The sequence below is a fragment of the Scophthalmus maximus genome, chromosome 17 (genome assembly GCF_022379125.1).
Source record: "Scophthalmus maximus strain ysfricsl-2021 chromosome 17, ASM2237912v1, whole genome shotgun sequence".
Classification (NCBI taxonomy): Eukaryota; Metazoa; Chordata; class Actinopteri; order Pleuronectiformes; family Scophthalmidae; genus Scophthalmus; species Scophthalmus maximus.
Window position 1 is genome coordinate 16,450,547 of NC_061531.1, and position 17,465 is coordinate 16,468,011.

The window sequence follows — 17,465 nt, forward strand, 5'->3', positions numbered from 1 at the left end:
GGGGGGGGGGGGGGGGGGGGGGGGGGGGGGGTCACAGTTACCCTCCCTTCCACAGGAGGGCGCTATGACTCTGCACTGGGTGGATAAACGTTGTACAGCAGCTTCCCTCTGAGTGATCTTTTGACAGATATCAATGTCATATCAGTCCGTGAGGCCTCAGAGTGCACGGAACCGTGGGTGGAGCTGCGACATACTGCACATACAAGTGTGCAGCTTTTCCGCGGGCCATGACGCTTCATCAATGCACAGAATTTCTGTGCAAACAAAACTGATAAAGACGTCAAGGAGATTCAGGTTTGACATAAATACCACAATCGATGAGACTGACACAACGAGAATGAGTTGTGAGCGGAGCTTCTCCACTGTCAAATCTGATGTTATACAGTAACAGGACTTTGCAGACAGTAGTATACAAACATTCCTATGACGTAATATTCCCCCCCCCCCCCCCCCATATGAGCATTGAGAGTAGTTGTATGTAAAAGATAAAGATTCTGCATTTCTGACCTGTTTGTTGATTGGACATGTCAAGTCTATACTAATCTTAGACATTTATAAAATATTTACTTTCTGTCAGTGTAGTAATTTTTACTTTAAGTCATCCAATGTATGGTTGGATGGTTTAAAACACAAACAATTGTACTATTGTAGTAATATGAAGATACTAGAACATGTTTAATGTATAGAATTTGCCCAACAAATGATAACTTTTCCTATGAATAATATTCTAGATTGTTAATCTGTTTTTTTGCTTGGTTACTTATCCAGTTATAGACCAATTGGCATGTACAGGCACACAGAGTTGGAGTTACACTATAACTACATTATAGTTTGTCATAAACTATTTTAAAATTATGTATACGTATACACACACACAGCTTATTCTAATGGCTAACTGGGTACAGTTAATGTAAAGTTACCATCTACTGAGTTCAGTTTAATATCCAGCTCCAACACTAACATGCACAAATGCAAGCATACAAACAAGAATTCAAACGCACACACACACACACACACACACACACACACGCACACACACACACACACACACACACACACACACACACACACAGTCCCACGGGAGTGACAGATGGAGAGGGGCTGGACAGGAACAGGGGTTTGTACAACTGGGCTGGTGCCTCCATTGTGCAGTGGGTGCGCTGTAAGTCTATCCTCTGCTAATTGCCAGAGCAGTTCAAACACAAAGTCTGCCTCTGAAATCCAATCCTGTGGGGTGTTGTACAGTGAGTAAAGTTTACAATGTGTAACATTTTTCCCCTGGCAACAAATAGGGGACAAAACATGGCATATGGAAGAAGAGGTGAGGGGACGTGCAGGAGCTGAGAGGGGGTGGGGGTGGACACAGGAGGTGGACGAGTGCAAAAATGCAGAGAAACATAGGAAGTTGTGGATTTGGCTGACAACGACGGAAGACGTAACTGTAAACAGATCATTCAGTATTTAGGCTGCACGTCTAATCCAGGCGCATCCAGACTGCAACGAAATCTGTGGCAAGAGAATGAAAGTGTTTCTCGCTGTAGGTGGATTGAGTCGTGTAAGGAGACACTGAGGAGGGACAGATAAGGAGACGAGGACGAGGTGATCAGGGGGGAGAGGGAGATGTAAGAGGAGAGGGGTCGGTGTCACAGACGATGTAAACAAGACGAGCAGAGTGTGTGCCTGCGCTGACGGCTGTGTGGAGTCTAAAGCCGCTTCACAAACTGACAACCACCCCAGCTTCTACACGGGCACGTCGCAGACTTGGAGCGGGGGCAGGCTGCCAGGTAGTGCAAAACAGCGCCGCGCCAGTCTGCATTCTGCACCCAATCAAACCTGTTTCTCATTAAGTATAACACAGAATTACCAAAGTGGGTCCTCCCGTTCCCCTAATGAGGGCTTTGCAGCTCGGATGCTCTCATATTCTCCCTCTCTGCCGCCCAAACAGTTTTCCCGAAGGTTAACATTCCATACGCTAATTTCAGTTTTCACGCAGTAAAGACTTGTAGGCGCATGTGTTGTTTGTTTGTCAGAGCAGGCAGTGTGTCGGTACAGGTGCGTGCATGTGTGTGCAAACGGAACTGAGTGTACGTGTGGTCTGGCTCCAGACCCTGTCACTCATCCTCTTTGACCTTTAGTAAGCCGTGAAATTTAATTTCAGGCTTGGGTTGCTTCTTGGGCACAATCCTACACCTGTGCCAAACATGTCTGCAGGGAAGTTGGATAAGAGCTGAAGCGCCTCAGCCAGCGACGTGGAAGACTGACCGAGAGCCCCCTACAAGACGGGAGGTGACGCATTCATCAGGGAGTCTGAACCCCCTTCCCCACCGGTGAATGACCTCACCTCAGACCCCTTACCTCTTTGCCACCATGCCTGGCGACTGGGGCATTTCCAGGAGGCTTTGGCTAATTGGGTCAGATTGCGGAGAAAAGAGCATTATGCCTGAAATTGGAAACATGTGGGATACACCACGGTGTACATGTGTGTGTGCGGTAATGGTGGCGACGGCAGTGCGGCTTTCACTAGGGAAAGGTTTGAATTTAGAAAGTTTAGGGGGTTTTAGTAGGTGAGGTGAATGATGAAAAAGTAAAACAAACCAGGTGGAGAGAAGAAGGAATACAGAGAAACTCAAAGTGTGTGGGGATGGAAGAGGGGATGATGAAGGCCTGACGCCGGGCACCTTGGGAAGGTCGAGGATGTGTAATTGAGGTCTGACTCAGTGACTGTGGCTCAGTTGTGGACAGACAGTCAGACACACTATGACGGCTCAGCTCAGCTATTTGCAATAATTGCCATAATAGCGACCTTCCAATTACACTCGATCCGCGTTTTTTGAACGAATGAGGGGTGTCCAATGAGGAAAAGCGATAGGTCCATGTCTGATGGCTCTGGGTGTGGGAAAGATTTCATCAGAGGAGTCGGAGGTAGTGAAAGTGACATCTGGAAACACCTCAGTGTTATAAAAAAAACTTGAAATGTGAATCACGACTGAAGATGTGGGACCATGAACTGAGTGAAACTGATATCACAGTTTTGACACAGTGTGTATGCGATGTTGCCAAAGGCAGGACTGTGCCATAAAAAAAGGATCTGAATGTTTTTTAATATGGGGCTTGAATAATTTTCCTGAAAATCTGTTTGTCCAAACTACAAAGCCCCGAGAGAAAAACAAAAAACTGCTGTCGAGTATTTGTGTTAGCTGTCTGCAATTTATTGTGACTTAACTTTAAAAGGCTTTCAGTGACTTGGGGGATTTAGAAAATCTTTTCATGTCGCACATTACTGTGAACGAATGTCCTAAAAATGTGTGTGTGAGTGTGTGTGTCTGTCAGAGGGGGCAAGAGGTCAACAGCCTCTGACACAACATTTTGCGCGTCCCTTCCCTTTCAATCGTCATCTTTATTTCGCCGTCACTCCTGTCCACACTTAGCCGACAACTTTCTCTCGTGCTCTCTTTCTCCTTCTCAGTCGAACTCTCACCAACGCGGCCCGAGGCGGAAATATCTAAGTGCATGCAGGGCAAGTTCAGACAAAGAGGGAGATAAAGAGAGAGGTGGGAGGGTTGAGAGGATTTCGAGTGACTGACACTAAATGCCAAAGAGGGAGGAATGCCGCAAGGGAGACACGGGGGATTTTGTGTGTGTGTGTGTGTGTGTGTGTGTGTTTGTGTTGGACAAGTTAATGGTAAAGAGAATCTGGTGGAGGATTCTCCGAAATCTAATTCTAATGTTTCTACTGTATGATTACAGAAAGAAAGAAATGAGAGACAGTTTATATGTGCGTGTGTGTGCGTGATGGCACAATCAGTCAATGAAGGCAAGTACATCAATGCTCCCTTCCATCTAAAGACTGCACTTTAGTCCGCCTCGCTATACAGAAGTGACCCGTTTTAGCGGCCTGGCGTTTGAAAAAAATTTCTTTTCATGATCCCCCCTGCTCTTTTGGTGTCTCTTCTCCAGTCCCTATCTCTCCCATCCCCAAACTCTTTCATGAGCAGTCTCTCAGGGGCAGGGTTGGTAACACAACCCTCCCCTCCTTTGTCTCCATTCTTCTCCTTCTCCTTTCATCTTTTTAAACATTCAGGGGGGAAAGGGGTTTGGTGAGATGGAAACCACTACTTGGTAAAGGAAAGAAAGAGATAGCATGTGGGAGAGCGAGAGAGAGAGTGGCGGGGGGGGGGGGCAGAGTCTCCCCTCTCTGCTCATCCACCAATTTACGGCTCTCCCTTTCAACGAGGCCATTCAAGGTGGTGAGGCTCAGCGGGTCAATGGCAGTGAACCCTCAGTCTGGTCTGTGTGGGGACGACTTATCTGCTCCGAGGACCCGTTGAACTGTCTGTCGGGCCTGTGTGTCCTCCATAGACCTCCATTGTGTCTCCTCCGAGGCCTTCGCCGACTTTCCCCCAAGGACCTGTGGGCAGACAGAGCAGCCAGTCACCAGCTCCCGTTTCCAGCCTTTCCACTTTAAAGCAGTCCTGAAACCTCCTGCACTCACCCCCTCCCACACATACAGAGAAATGACTGTGTCCACGTGTTTTGACTTTCAATTAAACTACATATCGAATCAGCATTTGACTGTGAACATTGCGGAAAGATTCATAAATTAAATATCCGAGTGCAGGCAGGGCGAGTTATGACAGGGCGCACAACCAGTCAAAAGTTTAAGAACACCTCAATTTTTTTTTTCCAGTTACGGAAATTTACAGCGTAATGTCTCAGTCTGACATTAAAGCACGGAACAAATTATCTGAATTACTGGATCGTTCAGCATCAGAACACATTCGCACCCTTCTTTCTACAATGGAATGGAAAAATTGTATGTAAACTTCATTTAAATACTGTTGCAGAAGTTCCCATACATAAAAATAGCCCATTTGTCTGAATGTAAGCGTGCTCTGTGATAGGCCGGCGACCTGTCCAGGTTGTACCCCCATCCCCCCCGCCACCCTGAAAAGGATAAGCAGCATTGCTAATTTTATGGATGGATGGGTAATGCATCAAAACACACATAATAAAAATGTGCCAGATTATTTTTCCCCCATTAAAATAAGTGGAGTATGACAAAAATGCAATAAAAATGTGAAACCTGGACCTGTACCAAAAACTATTAACTTTCTTAGCCTGCGGCGCCGATAGATATTTTCATCTTTTTGTGAGCAGTTTTCAGTATCCGTTATATAAGAATAATGAAGTTATCATCTGGGATGAGACAAGATGCAGACTTAGGACGCTGACGATGAAGGGTCAATGCTTTAAACATATAGGTTTTAATATATTCCCGTTACATTTTCTTATAGATTCATGTAAGAATTTCCAGGTTTGTAGTTTCACATATGGGGTTATTTCAGGATAAAGTATGTGTAAATAATAGTTGGCCCCGGTGACAGTGGTCATAACCAGAACTGCAACAATTAATCAATTACTAAATTAATCGCCATCTATTTTGATAATCGATTAATCCGTTCAGGGAGTTTTTCTGAGAAAAAAAATCAGAATTCTCTCATTTCAGCTTCTTAAATGTAAATATTTTCTAGTTTCTTTGCTCCTCGGTAAACTAAATGTCTTTGGTGTGTGAACAAAAAAACCCCATTTACATTTTTCACCATTTTATGACATTGTAGGAACTAATCGATTAATCGAGAAAATAATCAGCAGATTAATCGATAATGAAAATAATTGTTAGTTGCAGCCCTAGTCATAACTGGGATTCTGTGTGTGTGTGTGTGTGGGGGGGGGGTTCACGTTGCCTATGGCCCCCAAATCATCAAGTCCACCCCCTGGTGAAATGTATGTGTTGAATTGAATTTAAGACTAAAACGTTAATCTACTACTCCAAGTTCAGAGTAACTTTCTGAAGTACTTTCAGGGTGTGTATTTTATGTTTTTGTTAACCATCACTTGGATGCCAAATTAAAAAAATTCCAGTGGATCTAAACTACAGCCTGTGAGGTCATCAGGATCTAAAAAAAATGATCCTGTCACAGTGCCCTTGAGCAAAAACACACACTCTCACCTGCAGCCAGAGAGTGAGCACACACCGAAACTATCTGGCGCGAGCGAACAGGAAGCGATCTGAAAACAGACTCGGATTTTTGGCATTAAAACCCCCGAGGTGACATCCTCCTCCCCCTCCCTTGCTTGATTGTGCCAAATGGGATTATGTTGCACTGTTGCACTTCGCAGGACGAGGAGGAGGACGGACCTCTTTGACGGATCACGTCCCGCTCCGCTGCAGCTTGTTTGCGAGGTCACCGCGAGCCCCCTTAATGAACTCCCGTCGCGCGGAGCGGTGCCAGCGACGCACACTGCTGCTGGTGACACACTTAATTGGTTTTCTAGTTAAGTGTGGGATTAAAAAGGAAAACGGAGAAAAAAAGCAAGAAAAAAAAAGCAGAGGGTAACAGGCAATAATAAAACATATTTCAGTCACGCACATGTCAAAGTCAGTGCCACACAAGTGAATGTGTCGAATCTAGCTAGCAAGAAAATCGGCACTAAACGCCGGATAAACTGTTGCATATTATAAACATGTGTCGAGGTTCTCTAAAAAAACATCTGCTGTCGCGGGCGTTTATTGTTGTAGGGTCTCTTTTCAATTTACTAACCTCCTGAAGGGGGGGGGGGGGGGGGAGAAAAAAAAAGAAAACACTTCGTCGTGTCTCTGCGCTTCCCGAGAGAAACCGGAGTCGTTAGCATGTGTTAAGCTAGCTGAAGCTAAGTCGAGAAAGCGCCGGATGTAGCCTGCCTTCGACTTTAAAAAATAAAAGCACCCACCCTTAGTCTTAGCGCTTGCTGCGTAACAACCTGCGTCAGACCGGGTTTTATTTTGAAAGCGACAGCCAAGACGTTGGCACTTCCAAACTCGGGCGAACTTCACCGCCGAGTCCGACTTTACGCGTTCCAGGCGGAGTTGGGATCTTAAAACATTTGGCCAACTTCTTCACCCCTCCACTTCTTCGTTCACATATTTCGAACCGGGACACCTTTCTCCCCCCCCCACCCTCCCGCCACCAACGCGACCCGCCTCGGAGGAGTAACAGCTCATGGGATATCTACATTTTAACACACGTTTTCATCTTTGATACCCTTTGGAGCTTTTTTGTCTAAAAACAAGCGCTCCCGGGACAGAACCGAGATTCTGGTTTATTTTACTTGTTTTACTCGTCGGACTCTTTTTTTTTTTTGAGGGGTGTGGGGCGGGGGGGGGGGGGGGGACCTGACATGCAATGTCACGGACCATTGGAAGAAGAGAATATAAATGTTCTCGATTAGTTCCGCGGGTGCCGTGCGACAGTGTTATTTGAGTTAATTTTCTTTTAAACCAGTTGAGCAACTGGCGACAGGACTCTATAATCAATGTGGTGTCAGCTGGAAGGACGCGGGGTCCGGATCTCACCTAAACGGTACGGCCCTAACCTACACACACACACACACACACGCACACCGCCCACCATTATTGGCACGTGTGTGGATTATTGTAGTTTATTTTCATCATAAGTCATTGATTGATTCGGGCTGTCGGCTGGACTGAAGCAGTTACACAATGCCAGGTAGAGACTTGCAAGTTATTTAAATATGTTATTGTCTTGTTGTAAAATTCCTTTATTTCCTAATTAGGTATATATATATATATATATATATATATATATATAATATATATATATATATAGTCTACCTACATTCATGCATGTAGACACAACTGACCTGTTGTTTTAAATCTTATTTCATTCTATGTTGTGAATCCCATTAAACGAAATCTATGCGTTTTTTTTAATCGTGCCACTCACTCACAGTCTTGCAGATTTTTTTTTTTGTTGTTGCTTTCCTTGGCACCGCTGCATTTGATGTTTTGTTTTCATTGGCAGCCAGTCAGGTGAGGTGAGTGAGAGCTGCCACCTTACCAGGTAGATCACACAGGTTGTCTTTTTAAAGCAAACCTGCAGCTGATGTCTTTAGCTCCGGAGAAGTCTTTAATCCCCACAAGCCCTGTGGGAAGAGAAATAACCACAAAGAATTTCATTTCATTTAGCAGCAATGTCCAATTTCTTTTAAAAGGATGGGAAATCTTTTTTTGTGTGCCGTTTTGCTGCACCGATGCATGTAGGTAAGTGTCCACTGTTCATCTTTTCGTGTGCAAGAAAGGAAGAGATCAAGTGATGTGAGATCAGTCAAATTCATATAGGAGCCGAGGTTGTATGGAGGGGTTGGGGGGGGGGGGGGGGCTGGATCTTGCAGGCATGAGCGTGGAATGAAACAATCACAGAGCTGGAATTAATGGGCTGTTTGCACAGTGGGACAGCAGCAGGGCATTGTAAATGAACACATGTGAGGGAGGCCAAGACTTTCTTCACTGTACCTTTACAGATAGATAGAAAAGAAAGGGTGGGGGGGGGAAACTCTTACCTGTACATCCTGTGTTTTCCACGTCACACGGTGTCACAGCCACTCCTCACGGTCACGCTCATTTCCGAGACAGCCCGAGGCAGACCGAACCTGTCATGGAAGTCTGCTAACGCGATTTGAGGTGCAAACAGTTTTTTAGGAGCGCTTCCCTCCAGTCATCTGGCCTCCAGACATCTTCCACCTCCGTCACTCTCTAGGTTACTGGACTTCAAAGAGGCAGGAGTAGGACTGGACGGGACGGGACGGGACGGGACGGGGGGCCCTGGACCCAACAGTCTCACAGAATGCATTTACATCCCTGTCAGATGGATGTGTCTGACATTAGCCACACACACACACACACACACACACACACACACACACACACACACACACACACACACACACACACACACACACACACACACACACACACACACACACACACACACACACACACACAGGAGTGGGATTAGTTTGTTAACAGTACTAATATAACAGTAGCCACTGCCAGGTGTGGAGCTGCTTTATGGGCCCCCCCCCCCCCTTCCATCACTCACACCGTCTCCTCTGGATTAAACCCCTCAGGGGGGTTCACACTGGCAGCACTCAAAACAGAAGTCGGACCAATTTGCCAGGTGCCAGACTTACTGGAGAAACACTTTGCGTTATTGTTTCTCTGTTGTGTTATGGAGCAAAGCGTTCGTCGCGGCTTCGCGTCAACAAGATCATTCATGTGTTTCACGCCTCTTCAAAGTTGCATAGTAATGAGATCCAGCAATTTGTTGTTGAATTGATAAATTAATGAACAAGATTTTTACAGCACAGTTTTGATAATAGGAGATAATTGATATATTTGATAATCCTTTAAGTCATTTTATGTCATTTCTCAAGTAAAAAAAAATTCTCAAATATAAAAATTTGCTGCTGTCTCTGCTCTGATATTACTTTAAATATAATTTGTCCCTGGGTTTGCAACTGTTGGTTGAACAAAAGACATGTGATGACATCAACTTGGATTTAAAGAAATGGCAATGGGTATTTTGTTTAATTTAAAAGTTTTCTCGGGTGAAACCATTCTTGGATTAACGGAGAAAAGAAATGTTGGATTAATCTATTTAAAGAAAAGAAAAGAAACATTAGTTTGAAGCCCTAGTAAATCTTATATAGCACCCTCTATACAAAGTTGTAGCTCTATGCTTTATGACGAAGAGAAACAAGTCGCGGTAACAATGAGAACATAATTAAATGGAGAATAGAACTAGTTAAATTCTCAATAGTGGTACAGAGAGGAGGGAAACATTGCGTGTTTCCAAAAAAATCAAACACAAAAAAAACAACTAGTTGAAAGCAAAGGGAAAAAGATCTGTTTCAAGCTGTCACTTAAAAATGTTCCCAGATATCCTTTGGGAATTTTGGTGTTCAGTTTAGGGAGAAGAGTTGAAACAAGTTGCATCTCCTGGTTTATTGTTACTGTTTTATTCTCACGTCTCACGGAGCCACATTGTGGTGGGTCCCAGTGAGTGTGATTACACAAAGAAGAAACAACAGGGACTCTAACCCCCGAGGCCTGTTCTGATCTGCTACATGAATGTGCAGTCGGTCGGACGGACGTCACCATCAGTGCTGAATGATACAAGGAGCCAGTTCATGGCGTCCTCAAGGTGTCCTTCCTACGCTCATTTGGAACAATGTCAAGATACGGAGATTAGGATTAACAGGAGTGGGGTTTTATTTACTTAAACCTCACGTTGTAGAGATTGCATGGGATTTTTGTGTGTGTGTGTGTGTGTGTGTGTGTGTGTGTGTGTGTGTGTGTGTGTGTGTGTGTGTGTGTGTGTGTGTGTGTGTGTGTGTGTGTGTGTGTGTGTGTGTGTGTGTGTGTGTGTGTGTGTGTGTGTGCTCGTCTTTGGTGGATGGGGGGTTCAGTTGTGCCTGGGTCTGGTCCAGAGGGGCGGAAGTGCGTCGCGGCCCTCGTCCGGCCTCACAGGGAGCTCAAATGATGCGTGTCATTGTAGCAAATGGAGCATGGTGATGAAGTGTTGCTGCTGTTGCTGCTCGTCTTTTTTTTTTTTTTACAAAGAAACCACTTAGAGAGGCCTGCTCGCCCACCCGCCTCCTGTGTGGTGCTGAGTGCGCCAAGAAAACCCTTGAGAAGCGTACAACTCTCCCCACAACAGAGCGCGCACACACACACACGCGCACACGCACGCACGCACGCACGCACGCGCACACACACACACACACACTCACTCACACTCACACTCTCACACACACACACACACACACACAGGTACCACAAAGCCTCCAGATTTTTCCTGGATATCCACCTCCTCCTCGTCACAGCTGTTTCATTTCAAATGGTCCTCTCTCCTCCTTCCCCGTCAGCTTCACCAGACTGTGTTGACCGCGGCCGTACACACTTTGTTTTCTGCCTTAATTGCCATTGGCGAGTGTTAACGGCCGGGTTTTTACCGTATAATCTGCTTTCATCAGACAAAACACCTGGGTTTATTTGGCAGCTCGGCCCGCTGTGCGTGTACCAGTAGCCCGAGCAACAGAGGAAGCTCCAGCGGACTTTGATGTGATTTACCGTCGGCATGTCGAGCAGGCACTTTGAGCGCCCGAGGCGACTGCATGAGTGACGCGTCAAACCAAACCTTGTTGCTCCACGGCAGCGGCGGCAGTGGCTGCATTGTGTCCAGGGTGTGGCCCCTGCTGAGTACACGTCCTGTCACTGAAAGGATTTTGTTTTGCCACTCATTCACATGTTCACCCACACACACTCACACACACAATCAAACACACACACTCACACACACTCACACACAGTCACGGATGGTCACTGATGAAACATCCACTCTCACACAGCCGTGCAAGACTAACACGCCACGAGCAAACACAAACACAAAAACTGTCATGACATCCACTCCTTCACACTTACCTGCTGTTGTCCTGCATATTCCCCCCCCCCCCCCCCCCTCTCTCTCCGCTGCCTGAGGAAACTTTGAAGGAGCCTCACCAGTAAAGCTGCATCACTGACATTCTCATCATTCCACCTATTTTAACACTTTCCAAGTGACCTCCTCCCTGCTTTCAGACACATGACTGCACAGGCCACATGGATGGGTGACTGGAATATTTTTCTCGTTAGTCAAAGGTGAACTTGACTTTAAAACACACACACACACACACACACACACACACAAATCGTCTCTGCTTGACTCATAATGTAGTCTCATTCAAGATTTGTGCATGTGAGGAAATGTTGACCTATGGCTTACACGAGGGGAGTGCTTGTAACAGATATTGTAATGACTGCTCAAACACATTAGAAAAGACTGAATACTTATGTATGTAGGTAACATAATAATGATCACAGTTTGCCCTAATTTTATCTCCAAGAGTTTTTGCACGGTCTCACTTGCTATAATTAAAATTCCCCGGGGGCTGCAACTCACGATTATTCTCATTATCGTTTATTTGCTGTTTATTTTCTCGATTTAATAGATTCAAACGTTTGTTCTATAAAACATGATTGGATGATTGCCTTCTCAGTTTACCAGAGCTCAAGATGTTTCGTCCAACCAAAAGGTCGATACGCAAAGATATTCAATTTACTACCATGACAAACTCAAAATGATATAAGGAAAAGACAACATGCTCTATACTTTTGAATAATAATAATGATTTTGCAAACCCTCTGATTCATTTAGTTTGGTCTTAAAGGAATTACTGGGAAGATTTTCTGCAGAATTAAAAAAACCAACATCTACCACTAATCCTATTGTGATTACAAGTTGCACAAAGTTTAGATAGACATCAACAAAAGTGATGGTTGCACATCATCCTCTTAGTAAGACTCTTCCCGCCCAGGGTGACAGATGTATTGTATCATGTTCCTGCTCCACCTTTTCAAAAGAAAGCCCAGGTGTGTTCAGGTCGAATACCTGAAGTAGACTTTAACAACACTGGCATCATGCTTTCTCCTTACATTTGTGTTTTGGTACGTAGACATTATACAAACCGTGTGTCCTGCCTCGGTAGATTAGCTGACACATTCTCACGCTGAGTCGTGGTAGCGGACTAAACCCTTTTGTGCCTTTTGTAAGGGGCGAGAGGTCCACATTCAAGTCTCTCAACCAATGTATTCAGCCAAATTTTTAATTTATGACCCTAATTACTCAGGAAACACTAATTACAATCAAAAAAGGCCCTGGGTTGTCAGAAAGAGAGAGAGAGAGAAGACGTGTTCTCTCGTGTTGCTGACGTGTTTTGAATCCGTTTCCTTTGGCTGTAAAGTTTCTGACTTGCCTACGTACCAGGTTGTCAGTGTATCCGTCTGAAGGTCAGCCCCGTCGGTCGGCCGGATCCACGCCGCGCGTTTGCTGAACTCTTCCCACATGAAGAAGCAGAGGGCAACCCTGCTGTACCCGGCCCCGTTTTTTCCACGGGGTCTGCCAAGATTGTAAAGCCATACCTCCGCGTTTGCAGCACCGGAGTCATAAAGATGTGGGCCACTAGTAAAAGCTCTCATCTTACATTTTAATCGAGGTCCTCCCTTTTAACTGTATAAGCTGCATATTGAATTGTATAAAATAACATTGTCTCTCGCTTCCCCCGTTTCTCCTCTCTTTTCAACCGCCAGCTGATACGTCTTGGGAGTGATGCACTGGCTTCCCCTGGTTGCCATGGTGATTGCCTCGGCCCTGCCCTTCCCTCACAACCCCGTGTCCAGGATCGCTGCCGCGACGACAGAGCCTGGCTCCGACAACCGCAGAGAGCACCGTCATGACCCGGCCGCTCGCCTCGCAGCTCCCCCCGCGGACTACGACTTTCGAGGAAATGCCTCGCAGACGGACTTCGACTCGGCTGCCGCTCTCAGCCGACACACCAACGGACAAAACCTCCAGAACCATAAGGATTATGTGAAATCCTCTGCACGCGAAGACACCTCCACGCTCAAGGTGGAGAATCAAGGAACCTACCAATCAACTAGCAACCCAGGCAGCGATGGCAAAAGCAGTGTCGGTCTGGATGCTCCCGCTGAAGGACGGGCACTCGGGACCAGGGATATATCCGAGGATAATTTTCTACCAAGGGACTACAAAGCTGACAGAAGTAGCAGCAGCAGCAGGCAAGTTTACTCTGGTTTCATGAACTTTTCCAAGAAGGACACTCTTCAGGACTCTACAGATAGGTTCTTGCAGGTCTCCGCAGCGCAAGACCATAATGCTCTCAGATCTGCCGAAACGCTAAAAGGTCCAAGAGGACAAGAATCGACTGTTCCTTCAGAGCAGCTGAGAGATGCATCAGCAGTCAGGACGGGGATCCAGCCGACAACGGGAGCTGGAAGAGGTCCGGCCGAGGAGAGCTTGACGCAGGCAGGGCTGGGCCTGGGGACCGGGCTGGACAGCATCCCCGCAGGAGACGAGATGTTTATGGACGCACATCCACGAGTCCTGTTCTCATCCTCCCTGTCGCCTCCAGAACACCCTCCTCTCCTCCTCATGTTGGAGACTGGCCTGTTGGAGGAGGACGGGGGCGGAGAGGAGCAGGAGGACATGGACGGACACACCGAAGGTCACGGGGATCGGGCGATCGACAGGAGCACGACTGCGAGTTGGGCGGATTCTTCCAGAGCGCACGGTGAGGTGGCCCGTCACGTCAAGCGGGACAAACGCTCGCACTTGATCGACAGGCGGAGAGGCGAGAAGTCCGTGTGCGAGTCAGAGAGTGTCTGGGTCACCGACAAGAAGTCGGCCATCGACTCCCACGGTGAGAAGGTCACCATCTTGCAGGAAATCCAAACGCAGACCGGGCCACTCAAACAGTACTTTTACGAGACTCGCTGTCGCCAGGCGGAGCAGCCGAGCAACACCGGCAGGTCGAGGGGCTCCGGTGCGGCGCCGAGATCCCCGGCGATGGGCGTGGCCGGGTCCGGCTGCTTAGGGGTGGACAAAAAACAGTGGTTGAGCGAGTGTAAATCCAAGCAGTCGTTTGTGCGAGCGCTCACCAAGGATGCGAACAACAGAACCGGATGGAGGTGGATCCGCATCGACTCGTCCTGCGTCTGTGTGCTGCTGTCCAGAACCAATCAGGCACCGGGGAGGGAGGTCTTGACGAGGAAGGGTAGAAGCTGAGACAGAGCGAGAGATAATGGAAGTGGGAGAGGATTGAGGGGGGATGGCAAGATGTAGAAAGTGACACACAGCAGAGCAGCTGTGACATCTCTCTGTTTGCACTTTTCCCTCGCTGGTTTCAATGAATCAGTGATGGGAAAGTTATTCCTGCCTTAATACGCAGTGTTTCCCTCTCTCTTTCCGATCCCTCCATCCTCCACAGCTTCTAAAGACTTTTGAAAAACACAAGAAGACCTCAACACTAGATCTTAGGGAATTTTTTTTGTCATTTATAGAGATTTTACAGTTTTTTGTATGATTCATCTTTCATAATCTAAGTTATTTTCATTTAGTATGTAAGCATGTGTATGTCTTTGATATTAATATATTCCTTTATATATAAATATAAATATATGTGTACAATATGACACCAGTATACCTTTATGTATGAAGCTATGTATATCTGTGTGTATTTATAGAAGAAGTGTCTGATGATAATTCCAGCCCTGGTCCACTCTGGGTTGTGAGAGGAAGGAGCGCCACCTACTGAGGCTCCATGTTACTGCTCCACACTGTTCCCATGAGGATTACCATGAATGTTGTAATCAGCGCCCTTTACAGTCCCACGAGAGAGAAAAAAATTGCTATTCGATATATGCAAATTTCCGCGTGAGCACTTTTTTTTAAAGCATGATCTCACCCAAGGCTGGATGATGTGACAGTTTCGTGGCAGGACGTATTTCTCTGTCTGTGGAACTTGTTGAACGTGGTTAATAATGTAAAACAATGTGGTTTGACAATTAGCTGACACACAAGGAAGCTCATTTTACAATCTGCTGGTTTGCTAAGTCTGCCTGCCAAACATGGTAATAAAACATCTTTGTAATCATTATTGTCGTACGGCTTAACTGATCCAGAGTATATACTGTATATATTTTCAAATGCAGAATTTCATCATTTGCTCAGGAAAACGTGATCATGAGTAGTAAATTTTGATGTATTTTTCAGCTTTAATCAGTTTCTGCTGGGCAGTGAAAGATAAAACTACAACTATATAAGAAACAAGTATTCACTAGAATTTAAAAATATTAAATTACAAGTTAAAGTCCTGCATGTTGGTTTTGTTGTAAGAAAAAAACTGCAAAATCACTACTGGCATAAAAAGTTGAATATATCATAAATGTAGTCGTGTAGAATTATAAAATGCCATAAACAGAAAATACTCTAAATTGTCATTAAGAATAGAACTCAACAGGATACTCACTTTGGACTACCTGCAATGAAAAAAAATGGAGAAAGTTTGCGATGATAAGCAGATCCACAGGGATTGCTTTATTATAATTTTTTCTTCTACATCACCATTTTCATCATCATCATCATCCTCATAAGTTTCTTTTCAAGATGACATTTTTAATTTTTGTATTACTATCACTTTAATCATGGAAATCTGTTAAATCATTTGCACAATTGGTTTCTCAAAATGTACACGTACAGTAGCATATTTGAATGACCATTTTCAATGTTTTCATATTTACTTTTTAAAACTAGTCGAAATGAAGTCGAGAGGGGAACAGAACGTGTACATACATTTATCCAATACATACCTAAAGAAAAATAAATAGTTATCGTAAAAAATGAAAAAATACAACTGAAAAAAATACACACATTTTACAAATTGATCCCCAGGCTCCCACCCCTGTAGGTTTTATCATACAGATATATATTTATTTTTTTTTCAACGACACCTCATATCATTTTCACCACCAAAAAAAATGCTTTTTAGGTCATTGTCGTTTTGTTTGACATGCATCGTAAACACAGAGGCTAAAGGTTTTGTTTCCTGGGCTTCCTCTGGCTCGCCCCTCTCTTTCGGCCTCTCTATGATCTCACCCCCCCCCCCCCCCCCCCCCAGGAGTGCTCTTGGTTTCTGTTATGGCTTGTGTGTGCAGTAAAATGACCAACTTCTGTCCATCCTGTTTCTTTTGTTTAGTTTCTTTTCTTTCCTCCTCCCTTTGACACGCTGTTTTGTCTCTCTTGTCACTTCTGCCATCGTTGGGATTACCCGAGACCCTGAGCTGATGATTACAGGTCGTAAAAACCACAGAACGACATCGCGGAGGGCTACTGAGGCATTTTGGGTTTGGCTTCAAAAGACGCGTCTTTCTTAATGTATTTTAAACACGTAGGTACCACTTTACAAGAAATACAAAGGGGTATAGTTTTTACTTGACGGGATTTTATGAATTAAAATAATTTAATTCATAGGCCAGTGACAAGGGTCAGGGTTGGCAAGCCCAAAATAGACAGTACCGTACCTGTCTGTTTGGGTTGCCAGGTTGTGAAAATTCTGCACTTGATAAAGTTCAGAATCCTCAGATGGGAAAAACCGAACTGCTATGATACAACGCAAAAGTCTCTTTTATGAAACTCCCTCAGTCTCCTGAATGTGCGGCCATTTCCAACCCCTCGCCTCTTCTGTAAGCGTTCTGTTGAACATGTTGAGTCTCGTGCCCAATGGCAAGGTAACCCAGACGATGCCACAGAAGACATCGAGCAACTGTTTCCACGGACTCAATAGGACTCTGTGTGTAAAAGTCTAAAAATAAAAAAAAAGAACATATAAACCCCTTGTAAAGAAGAACGCCGTTTTAGAAAGTGGCACCAACATAAACTTTATGCGTTACCTGCCGTCGACTGAACACAATGCCTCTGTGGCCTCGCTCCACCCGTCCCATCCGACCTCTGTGCCCTTTGATCTCTACAACGGGGCTCTCTTCAAAAGGAACTACTCCTTAGCCTATCGGATTTCAGGGTGCCAATAGACAAAGCTCGAGGAGGGTCCCCTCCGATGTTTTACTACACCCGCTCCAGCCAATTGGGGACACTTACTCACCCAGGACAGGACCATAGAAGCCAACAATAGAGACGTCATTGGCTGTCACCAGACACCAGCCGCTTCATGAA

General features: G+C 45.4%; 1 protein-coding gene across 1 annotated transcript; it reads left to right on the forward strand.

Moving 5' to 3' along the window:
- The first annotated feature begins 7,012 nt into the window (after nucleotides 1-7,012).
- LOC118288630 lies at nucleotides 7,013-17,117 on the forward strand. Its single transcript, XM_035614927.2, has 2 exons — nucleotides 7,013-7,400; nucleotides 13,028-17,117. The coding sequence occupies exon 2, from the start codon at nucleotides 13,047-13,049 to the stop codon at nucleotides 14,520-14,522; it is 1,476 nt and encodes a 491-aa protein (XP_035470820.2). The 5' UTR covers nucleotides 7,013-7,400; nucleotides 13,028-13,046; the 3' UTR covers nucleotides 14,523-17,117.
- The last annotated feature ends 348 nt before the right edge of the window (nucleotides 17,118-17,465 follow it).